At 38.3% G+C, this 12,758-nt stretch overlaps 1 protein-coding gene across 1 annotated transcript; it reads right to left on the bottom strand.

The window, feature by feature from the left end:
- Positions 1-7,180: 7,180 nt before the first annotated feature.
- LOC139896768 (patatin-like protein 7) lies at positions 7,181-9,077 on the bottom strand. Its single transcript, XM_071879403.1, has 2 exons — positions 8,178-9,077; positions 7,181-7,690 (listed from the first exon to the last, which is right to left on the bottom strand). The coding sequence occupies exons 1-2, from the start codon at positions 9,036-9,038 to the stop codon at positions 7,334-7,336; spliced, it is 1,218 nt and encodes a 405-aa protein (XP_071735504.1). The 5' UTR covers positions 9,039-9,077; the 3' UTR covers positions 7,181-7,333.
- Between the last annotated feature and the right edge of the window lie 3,681 nt (positions 9,078-12,758).

Genomic DNA, 12,758 nt, shown 5'->3' with positions numbered 1-12,758 from the left:
ACTAAGCATGCAATTCTTATAATCACGAGAGATATATTCAAGTTTTCATTGTATCCTCATTTTGCTACCTTCAAATGTTCCCACTCTTACCCATCTGAAATCATTTTTCTTGTATTTATCTTTATCAAAAATGACTTTTTTATTCCTTTTATTGAACTTTATGTCTATCTTACCCAACCCTTTATTTGTTTCATTAAAGAGTTCTTTAGAATCTTCAATGTAACTCGAGCTAAAAATTTGATTGTCACTTGACCACAAATTACTTGAGGATGATTGTTCTTCTCTTGATTTGTCAAATCTTACTTCTATAAAAGAACTAGCATGGTGTACAGTAGACTTGTGATCATAGCCCAATCCGACTTTGTCACTTGATAATTTTTGTTCTTAAATATTGACTTATGAGGTGTTTGAGAGTGCTTATTTTGAAGTGGTTATTCTATATAAAGTAAGCAAATAAAACAGTTTTAAAGTTTAATTTGTTTAGCGACAAAATATCATGAATGAATATCACGAATGGTCGTTGTGGTTTGTATCAAAATCACTGACAGTTCCTTTACTAATTTTCTATCAAGGATGGTCCATGTGATGTGCAATTTTTCGTCAAGGATGGTTCACAAGGGCGGTAGGCTGTGAAGACCCAACAGGGCCAAGGCCACCCCATCTTTTTAGCCCACTAGTGTAAATTTTAGAATTTTTCATGGGTCATACAAATTTATACTTAATTGGACCTCCCTGAATTATCTTGTTATGTACTACTTGTACCTACATTTTTTTGAGCCCTTCTATTCAAATATATCACCTTCCTGTCACAACCCAATAAGTTTGTGGCCCAACCCACTAAGATTATGACCCAATTAAGGGTTTTAACCCAAGAACTTCATGGAAGGCCCAAGAACATCATGGAAGCTCCCTAGAACTTTCCCATGAGTTCTTCCATGGAATGGTATGGAATGTTCATGGAAATATCTATCTACATGTATATACTTGAAGTTTCTAGTACTTAGATCCTAACCATTGATTTAGATTAATCTTAGCCATCCATTTTGTGTTAGAAGTAGTATAAATAGGGGTGGTCTCATTTGGCACACCACACCTCAAATCTCAAAACATTCTCTCTTGTAAAGCATTCTCAAGCAATATAAGTATTTTCTTCAATTCCACTTGTTCTATAATATTTTCTCTTTTGGTTACTTGAATCATTATAAGGTCCGAGTAAGGCTGACTTAGTAGAGACTAAGTGCCGCACGTGAGCTTATTGAGATAAGTCCGTGACATTTTGGTATCAAGAGCAAGGTCGATTCAAGGAGATGGCAACCGAGACCGAGAAGAATGTGAGCGCAACAAGTGGTGTGATGGGTGATGAGACTCGTGGTCGGGTAGAGACTCGACAAGGAGCCAAGAAGAACCGAGGTATGTCCAAAGACTTTGTCGCAAACTTGGACAAGAGGATCATGGATGTAGAGACATCCATGGACGACGTGAAAGCAAAGGTCGAAGACGTCCACCAACGTTTGGATGGTTTGGACGGGGACTTTGACGAATTGAAAGATGATTGCAAGAGTGCAATCAACGTGCTAGACGTTGACATGCGACGTGAGATCCATGACTTAAGGGGTATGCTCATGGGTGAGATTACGAAGTTGCGAGGCGAAATGGAGGGGGAGGTCTCCACTATTCACCAACGCCTCGTGGATTTACAAACCAACATGAACTCTTGTTTGAGATTCATGGCTAGTGGGGGTAGCAACACTGGATGCAATGATCCGAAGGTGAACGTTCCCAAGCCGTCACCGTTCGTGGGGAAGCGGGAAGCCCGAGCGGTTGATGATTTTATATGGGAGATGGAACAATACTTGGAGGGAGTCAACATAGTGGATGATGCAATGAAGATCAAGACGGCAACCCGTTACCTGAAGGATACCGCAGCGTTATGGTGGCGTCGTCGATATGGAGATATCGAGAAAGGTACGGTTACTATTGATACTTGGGATGATTTCCTTACTGAACTTAAGAATCAATTCTACCCCAAGAATGCTCAAAAGGATGCGATGAGTCGTCTACGTAAATTACATCATTCCGGGACGATTCGGGAGTATATTAAAGAATTCACGAACCTTAGCCTGGAGGTCCCAGATATTCCCGATGATATTCTCCTCTTCTATTTTCTCGATGGTTTGCAACCTTGGGCTAAAACGGAGTTGGAGAGACGAGGAGTCCAAGACCTTGCCACCGCAATTGCTCAAGCGAAGGCACTAGTCGACCATGCTAATAGGAAAGATTCGTTCAAGTCAAAAGATAAGAAGGTGAGCCATGAGAAAGGTGGGGGAGATAAGCCCGCCCAATCAAGGAATGATAATACACGTAAGCCACCAACCGGGAATAACAAGAGCATAAAAACTTCTTACAAGAATGATGGATGTTTCATATGTGATGGACCGCATAGAGCCCGAGATTGTCCGAAGAAAGCTAGCCTTCATGCTATGGAAGCTCAAAAGGCGGGTTGTCAGGATGAGGAGCGGTGCATAGGATCAATGCATATCCTCAACGCAATCAAGGCCAAGACGGAGATACCCAAGGTAGTGGCTAAAGGACTCCAATTCGTAGATATTAACATTTGTGGAGATCGGGTACGAGCTTTGGTGGATACGGGAGCAACTCATAACTTTATCTCCACCGATGAAGCCAAAAGGCTAGGACTTAAGGAAACAAAAGAGAGTGGCATGATGAAGACGGTAAACACGAGTGCCAGACCGATTAGTGGGGTGGCTAAAGACGTATATGTGAAGATTGGAGAATGGGAAGGAATGATTGATCTCTCAGTCGTGCCTATGGACGACTTCAAGTTAGTACTTGGGATGGAGTTCCTAGATAAGGTACGCGGTTTCCCTATGCCGTTTGCTAATTCACTGTGTATCTTGGATGGTGAGAAGACTTGTATGGTGTCAACCGAACGTGGAAGCAAGAGTGCATCCAAGTCACTTTCGGCCATGCAATTCAAGAAGGGGTACAACAAGAATGAGACATGCTATTTAGCGGTAGCAAAGCAAGAGACGGTCGAAGATAAGGGAAAACTAGAGGTACCCAAGGAAATTGAGAAGGTCCTCGATGAGTTCAAGGATGTCATGCCCAAGGAGTTACCAAAGAAGTTACCACCTAGGAGGGAGGTTGACCATGCGATCGAGTTGGAGCCGGGATCAAAACCACCTTCCAAAGCCCCATACCGAATGCCACCACCCGAGTTGGAGGAGTTGCGAGGACAACTCAAGGAGTTGCTGGATGCGGGATACATCCGACCGTCAAAATCCCCGTATGGTGCTCCGGTACTATTTCAAAGAAAGAAGGATGGGTCCTTGCGGATGTGTATAGATTACCGGGCACTTAACAAGGTAACTATCAAGAACAAATACCCAATCCCACTTATTGCTGATTTGTTCGATCAACTTGGGAAGGCGAGATACTTCTCCAAGTTAGACTTGAGATCGGGATATTATCAAGTCCGAATTGCAGAAGGAGATGAGGCTAAGACCACATGCGTGACGAGGTATGGCGCTTATGAATTCCTAGTCATGCCCTTTGGTTTAACCAATGCCCCTGCCACATTTTGTACTTTGATGAACAAATTATTCCACCCGTTCCTCGACAAGTTTGTCGTGGTGTACTTAGATGACATAGTCGTATATAGCGACACCATGGAAGATCATGTGAGGCACTTGAAACAAGTTTTCCAAGTACTAAGGGATAATAAGTTGTATGTGAAACTAGAGAAATGCTCATTTGGATTAAAAGAGGTGGAATTTCTTGGACATCGAATAAAAGATGGGAAGTTGCTGATGGACGGGGCTAAGATCAAGGCAATCCAAGAGTGGGAGGCACCAACCAAGGTTACTGATTTACGATCTTTCCTTGGTTTAGTAAACTACTATCGTCGTTTTATCAAGGGATACTCGGTGAAAGCGGCTCCATTGACAGAATTGTTAAAGAAGAACAAAGCTTGGTTGTGGGATGAGACATGTCAAGCAGCATTTGAAGAGTTGAAAGGAGCGGTCATGGATGAACCGGTGTTGAGACTTCCGGATGTGACCATTCCGTTCGAGTTACACACAGACGCATCGGACTTTGCTATTGGAGGAGTTCTAATGCAAGAGGGTCACCCGATCGCATTCGAAAGCCGGAAACTTAACGAGGCGGAAAGGAAGTACACTGTGCAGGAGAAGGAGATGACGGCGGTGGTTCATTGTTTGAGGACATGGAGGCATTATCTTTTGGGATCAAGGTTCGTGATCAAGACGGATAATGTGGCAACGAGTTATTTTCAAACCCAAAAGAAGTTGAGTCCCAAACAAGCTCGTTGGCAAGACTTCCTAGCCGAATTTAACTATGTGTTGGAGTATAAGCCTGGGAAGGCCAATGTGGTAGCTGATGCCCTAAGTCGTAAGGCGGAGTTTGCAGCGATCACAAAACCACAATTCTTCCTTCAAGATCGTATAAAGGAGGGATTAGACCATGATCCTATAGCCAAAAACCTTGTTGGATTGGCTCGAGATGGGAAAACGCGAAGGTTTTGGCTCAAGGGTGATCTATTATTCACCAAAGGAGACCGGTTATATGTGCCTAAGTGGGGTGATCTTAGACGGACAATCTTGAAGGAGTGTCATGATTCAAAGTGGGCTGGTCATCCAGGTATCAAGAGGACACTGGCATTAGTAGAAGGCACTTATTATTGGCCAAGGATGGAAGACGATGTAGAGACGTACGTGCGAACATGCCTAATATGCCAACAAGATAAGATAGAGCAACGCCAACCAGGAGGACTATTACAGCCGCTACCTACACCGAAAGGACCATGGGAGAGTGTTTCCATGGACTTCATTACTTGCTTACCTAAGTCGGAAGGGTGTGGGAGTATTATAGTCGTGGTAGACCGGTTTTCTAAGTATGGTACCTTCATAGCCGCATCATCCGAAGTTACCGCGGATGAAACCGCAAAACTATTTTTCAAGAATGTGGTGAAGTATTGGGGGATACCGCATGTGATAGTAAGTGATCGAGATCCGAGGTTCACAGGGCGTTTTTGGACGGAGTTGTTCAAGATCATGGGGACGGACTTGAATTTCTCCACGAGTTTTCATCCCCAAACAGACGGACAGACGGAAAGGGTGAATGCACTATTGGAGCTCTATCTTCGACACTATGTAAGTGCAAATCAACATGATTGGGCTAAGCTTCTTGATATTGCTCAGTTCTCTTATAACATGCAAAGGAGTGAGTCCACGGGGAAGAGTCCTTTTGAGTTGGTGACAGGACGCCAACCATTGACCCCGAATGCTTTGGCCGCTTCATATGATGGAAGCAGCCCAGCCGCTTATAGAACGATGAAGGAGTGGCACGAACAAGCCGACTTAGCGCGAGCATCACTAGATAAGGCGGCCAAGAAAATGAAGAGATGGGCGGATGAGAAAAGACGACATGTTGAGTTCAAAGTTGGGGACCAGGTGATGGTGAAGCTTTTACCTCAACAATTCAAAACATTTAGGAAGGTGCACAAAGGATTGATCCGGAGATATGAAGGCCCATTCCCGGTAATTGGACGTGTTGGGAACGTATCTTATCGAGTTCAACTACCGCCCAAGTTAAAGATTCATCCAGTCTTCCACGTAAGTTTTCTAAAACCTTATCATGGGGACGAGGAAGACCCAGAACGAGGAGTTTCCAAACGAGCACCAATGGCAGTTGCGACTTCGTTCGATCGTGAAGTGGAAGATATCTTGTTGCATCGAACGGTACGGAGACGAGGTGTGCCGAGCTATAGAGAATACCTGGTTAAGTGGCGTAACTTGCCCGATAGTGAAGCAAGCTGGGAAGCCGAAGACTTATTGTGGCAGTTCACAGACAAAATCAAGAAGTATCACGAGGATCACACGACGAGGACGTCGCGAGCTTAGGTGGGGGAGAATGTCACAACCCAATAAGTTTGTGGCCCAACCCACTAAGATTATGACCCAATTAAGGGTTTTAACCCAAGAACTTCATGGAAGGCCCAAGAACATCATGGAAGCTCCCTAGAACTTTCCCATGAGTTCTTCCATGAAATGGTATGGAATGTTCATGGAAATATCTATCTACATGTATATACTTGAAGTTTCTAGTACTTAGATCCTAACCATTGATTTAGATTAATCTTAGCCATCCATTTTGTGTTAGAAGTAGTATAAATAGGGGTGGTCTCATTTGGCACACCACACCTCAAATCTCAAAACATTCTCTCTTGTAAAGCATTCTCAAGCAATATAAGTATTTTCTTCAATTCCACTTGTTCTATAATATTTTCTCTTTTGGTTACTTGAATCATTATAAGGTCCGAGTAAGGCTGACTTAGTAGAGACTAAGTGCCGCACGTGAGCTTATTGAGATAAGTCCGTGACATTCCGCCAATAATGGTTCATGTGGATATGCACCACAAGGACCATCGATCATTTAAAATGTGTATCACATGGACCATCCATGATGAAAAAAATACAGAGACCATCGGTAATTTCTGATACAAACTATTCGTGATATTTTGTCTTGTCTAGCACAGAGCCGTTTCAACAATTTTAAGGCATCATAGGAAAATAAAAATGGACCCACATATACGTTAAAATATTTTACTACGCATAAAAAAATAATACTTCAATTTATTTACTTGCATTGTATTTAAATTTTAAAAACAATGTATTTTAACTTTAATTGACAATTTTTTATTTGATTTAATTAAATATATTGAGAAAAATACTTGCATATTCAAAATTATGAGACCTTCTAAATTTTTGGATACTAGGAGGTTCCTATGTTGCCTACACTCGAAGACACCTCTGGTATAGCACATAAATGCCTAATTATGTGGTATATTGATAACCTTTTAAAGTTTGCATAGTCTGTAGTATTAGTTCAATCCTAGTATAAAACACAATTTTATCGTTTGGGGGTAAATGGGAGGAGAGTTTTACTTGGCCGTGCCCTTGGATCGGTTTCAAGGTTTCCTCCCGGGCAACGATGAGGGCGCGGTTATTATCGCTGTATCGGTATAGTCAAAACGAGAGATAATCAAACCGGGTGATTTAGCCCCCCTCGGTTGATCCGAATTCCCGTTAAAAAAAAATATGAAGATGTACGTATATATGAAATATAGTAGTACTATTCATTCAAATCTCTAATAATCGAATCCATTCTAAACATAATTTATATACACACATCGCTAGCAAACATAACAGTTGCATCCCAAAATGCAACCTCAAAATATCGCAAAAAACCTTCACAATTCGAGTTTTTACCTAGGCACGATCATCATAACAAACTAATTTGAAGACGTTATAGATAAAGTTGTGGCTGATGATGTTCTTGGTGACGAAGATGAAGTTGATTGTCTTAACACAACCGTAGGCAAAATATCTGTTTTTCGCCTTTCGGTCTCCTTAACAATTTCTGTTGCAAAAATTTCCAACTTTTCCAAATTTGTTCTACTACACTTCTTCCCTTGAAATAGCACTGATTCGACACTTTTTTGTGTCAACATTGTTTCGGTCATTTTCAACATATCCATTTCGCTTCCTTTATTAGATTTTTCGCTTCTTGTAAAACCTTTATTCGCTTGAACACGTGCGTAATTACTCGTTCGAGATTGCCCAAATGCCATTGATACCGCTTGATCAACCTATATAACATCATACAAAAATCTTCATTAGATCTTAAATCATACTGTACAGATTAACAATTATTAGTGTAAGGGTAAGTTAGTCTTTTCACCAACTTCCTACATCAACTAATTTTATTGCTTTTAAATACATTAGACCACAATGTTGAAGTCAAAACCCCTACCGACGGTATCAACAATAGTTGTCCCGGACCTACTATGGTAGTTGCAATTGCAATAATAGAATGTCACCTAAAATTTTTATTTTTAAAATAATAAAAATAAAAAATTATATTATTATTATAATACGAATAATTGTGTTTTCATTATATTCTATTTAATGAAAGATTTTACTAATTAAAAAGGACATGTTGCGCATCAACAACTTGTACGTTTTATTATTAGTACGATTAATTACTGCTCCGTAGTACATATATTTTGACCATAAACTTTACACCTTTTATTTTTAATATTATTATCAAAAATAAGAATTGAAAAATACTCTTACCGTGTCAGAAACTGTTTCACCGACGATCTTAACGAATGCAGTACGTGACGGCGTTTGGTTCCCGGAAACACCACAAAACGGCTCTCCGTTACCTAACGATACGACGATCAAATCTTCAACGCCGTTACAAAACGGAAACTCTTGTTTGTTATTAAGAACATGTGTAATCGCCATCGCCGTTGGATTATTCATCGCTAGTTCACCAGTAACGGCTGAGATCTTTGTCCTCTTGTCCACCGACACAGTGACAACTGGCGAACTAGCTGCTGACGTGGCAGCACACACATCACTCATCTTGAAATCACAACCGTCCATCTCAACAGCATCAGCACGAGAAAAAACAAACGGTGCGCCAGTGTTAAGATCATAACATGGTATTAGAACCGCCTTTAAAGTATCTTTTAACGTTAAATCGTTAAACGTTTTACCAAACAACTTCGCGCCTTTTGTTTCAGATCCTAACAATTTTTTGAATTTCCCTCGTTTTGAAAACCGTGTGAGTTTGTGTCCGTTTTCCGACACAAATTTTTCAGCTTCATCGGCGGTGAACAGAGGCTCACCGTCTTTTTGTTTAGTAAATAACAAAGCAGCAAGAACACCGCCGACGCCGGAACCGGACACGACGTCAAAGAAATCGGAAATGTGGGCACCTGAGATTCCGGATTTAATGCGGAGAGATGATTCAAGATGTTGAATGGCTTTGGCGGCTAAAAGACCGTCGGTGGAGCCGCTGCCGTCGATGGAAAGAACTCTGACTTTACCCGCGACGGAGGGAGGTTGTTTTTTAGTAGGTGAACCGGAAGGACCAAATAAGAAATTGTTTTCGAGAATTGAGAAGATATCGGAAGTGAGCTGGTCCATATTTCTAGATTAATAATTAAATTTTAATAATAATTTAAATTAATGATTAATGATGGATGAATTGAGGAGTGAAGATGAAGAATGGTTGTGGGGTGTTTATATAGAGTATGGGGTATTAGTACGGTGGTGATATAAATGGTGTTGGGTCGTCGTGCGTGTGTATATGTTATGAGTAAAAGGACAAAAAATTGTACTTTAATTTTCTTATTTTTATTCTAATTTTATTATTTTATTTATCATTTAGTTTGGAATTTATTTATTTCGTAAATTGAAGGCGGGTGCATAGTAAACGATAAATTGATTGCCGCCGTTATATTTTGAATATACTCCTTATTCGTAGTGCTCCGTAACTCGCAAGACTCCTACTTTAGTGTTTTTGAAAGGAAAAAAAGTAAGCAAGTTTAAATAAACGGTCGTGTGATTTGTATTAGGAAAAAATAACTTACGGAGTATATGAAATGGGGGATTGAAATTCATCCAATAGATGAATCGATCTAAAAATTATAAGAGAACTTACTTTGCATTTGTCCTAAATGGTATATTGTGAAATTCCTGTCATTAGAGGTTCACATTATTTATAAATACCATAAGAATCTTCTTTCGCTTTTTTTAAGATCACTCCATATGATTCTATTATCTGTCATTATCCGCTACTTACTCGTAGTTACCCGCTTTCACCATGAATTTGGCGAGAGCTCTTAGATATAGTGGCGTCCATTTGTTTTTAATTATATTTGTATTTGATGTTTTATTGCTTGTACATTGTATATAAAGAAGAATATTATTTTACCCATAGTATGGAGTGTTTAGTGATTAGTGATAAGTTATTTATGGGATTTTGATGTTGATGTGTCACTGATGTAGAAGGTTAAGATGATGAATATTTTAGTCACGATAGAATAGAAGTGGTCTAATAGATCCAACTTAAGATGTACAGAGTATATAAATAATTGATTATTACATCACATAGTTATACACTTACACCTCTCCTGAACATAATTTTGTATTGTATGTGTTTGTGTGAATGCAGGACCTAAAATCTGAAATGTCCCGTTCTTATTGATTAAAAACGTTCCATATTAATTGATTTGGTTGCGAGGTTTTGACCTCTATATGAGACGTTTTTCAAAGACTGCATTCATTTTTAAAACAAACCATAACCTTTATTTCATAAATAAAGGTTTAAAAAGCTTTACGTAGATTATCAAATAATGATAATCTAAAATATCCTGTTTACACACGACCATTACATAATGGTTTACAATACAAATATGTTACATCGAAATCAGTTTCTTGAATGCAGTTTTTACACAGTATCATACAAACATGGACTTCAAATCTTGTCCTTATTTTAGTATGCAACAGCGGAAGCTCTTAGTATTCACCTGAGAATAAACATGCTTTAAACGTCAACAAAAATGTTGGTGAGTTATAGGTTTAACCTATATATATCAAATTGTAACAATAGACCACAAGATTTCATATTTCAATATACATCCCATACATAGAGATAAAAATCATTCATATGGTGAACACCTGGTAACCGACATTAACAAGATGCATATATAAGAATATCCCCATCATTCCGGGACACCCTTCGGATATGATATAAATTTCGAAGTACTAAAGCATCCGGTACTTTGGATGGGGCTTGTTGGGCCCGATAGATCTATCTTTAGGATTCGCGTCAATTAGGGTGTCTGTTCCCTAATTCTTAGATTACCAGACTTAATTAAAAAGGGGCATATTCGATTTCGATAATTCAACCATAGAATGTAGTTTCACGTACTTGTGTCTATTTTGTAAATCATTTATAAAACCTGCATGTATTCTCATCCCAAAAATATTAGATTTTAAAAGTGGGACTATAACTCACTTTCACAGATTTTTTTTACTTCGTCGGTGGCCACTGTTGATTCACGAACCTATAACAATATATACATATATATTAAAGTATGTTCAAAATATATTTACAACACTTTTAATATATTTTGATGTTTTAAGTTTATTAAGTCAGCTGTCCTCGTTAGTAACCTACAACTAGTTGTCCACAGTTAGATGTACAGAAATAAATCGATAAATATTATCTTGAATCAATTCACGACCCAGTGTATACGTATCTCAGTATTGATCACAATTCAAACTATATATATTTTGGAATCAACCTCAACCCTGTATAGCTAACTCCAACATTCACATATAGAGTGTCTATGGTTGTTCCGAAATATATATAGATGTGTCGACATGATAGGTCGAAACATTGTATACATGTCTATGGTATCTCAAGATTACATAATATACAATACAAGTTGATTAAGTTATGGTTGGAATAGATTTGTTACCAATTTTCACGTAGCTAAAATGAGAAAAATTATCCAATCTTGTTTTACCCATAATTCTTCATTTTAAATCCGTTTTGAGTGAATCAAATTGCTATGGTTTCATATTGAACTCTATTTTATGAATCTAAACAGAAAAAGTATAGGTTTATAGTCGGAAAAATAAGTTACAAGTCGTTTTTGTAAAGGTTGTCATTTCAGTCGAAAGAACGACGTCTAGATGACCATTTTAGAAAACATACTTCCACTTTGAGTTTAACCATAATTTTTGGATATAGTTTCATGTTCATAATAAAAATAATTTTCTCAGAATAACAACTTTTAAATCAAAGTTTATCATAGTTTTTAATTAACTAACCCAAAATAGCCCGCGGTGTTACTACGACGGCGTAAATCCGGTTTTACGGTGTTTTTCGTGTTTCCAGGTTTTAAATCATTAAGTTAGCATATCATATAGATATAGAACATGTGTTTAGTTAATTTTAAAAGTCAAGTTAGAAGGATTAACTTTTGTTTGCGAACAAGTTTAGAATTAACTAAACTATGTTCTAGTGATTACGAGTTTAAACCTTCGAATAAGATAGTTTTATATATATGAATCGAATGATGTTATGAACATCATTACTACCTCAAGTTTAGTAGGTAAACTTACTGAAAGTGACAAGAAATGATCTAGCTTCAAAGGATCTTGGATGGCTTGAAAGTTCTTGAAGTAGGATCATGACACAAAAACAAGTTCAAGTAAGATTTTTACTCGAATTAAGATAGTTTATAGTTATAGAAATTGAATCAAAGTTTGAATATGAATATTACCTTGAATAAGAAAGATAACCTACTGTATATAACAAAGGTTTCTTGATCTTAGATGATTACTTGGAATGGATTAGAAAGCTTGGAAGTAAATTAGCAAACTTGAAGGGATTTTTGAAGTGTTCTTGAAGTGTTCTTCCTATGATGATTATAGCTTGATTCTTGAAGTGATTTTTGATGAAGATGATGATTAACTACTGGAAAAATACGTTCATAATAGTGTGTGTGTGTTGAGAGAGAATTAGAAAGAGAATTGGAAGTGAAATGGAGTGAATGATGAGTGGTAATTGGTGAGTGGTGAGTGGGGTTAAAAGGAGTTCTAGTTAGTTGACTAGCTCATGGTAGAAGTTAAAATTGATTAGTCATGCATGACATAATCAAGAGTGGAATCCCATGCTAGTTCCTATTGGTATATACCCATAGTAAGTACGTTTTGAAGCTGTGTATAATACGGGTAAGAATACGACTAGAATTCTTGATGAAAGAAAAGAATGGGAAAGTAACTGTAACCATTTTCGTTAAGTATGAGTGTTTTGATATATGTCTTGAAGTCTTCCAAAAGTATTTTAAT

The sequence above is a fragment of the Rutidosis leptorrhynchoides genome, chromosome 3 (genome assembly GCF_046630445.1).
Source record: "Rutidosis leptorrhynchoides isolate AG116_Rl617_1_P2 chromosome 3, CSIRO_AGI_Rlap_v1, whole genome shotgun sequence".
In the NCBI taxonomy this organism is placed as follows: Eukaryota; Viridiplantae; Streptophyta; class Magnoliopsida; order Asterales; family Asteraceae; genus Rutidosis; species Rutidosis leptorrhynchoides.
The sequence above is the reverse complement of the archived record's forward strand: the minus strand, read 5'-3'. Positions and strand labels throughout refer to the sequence as shown.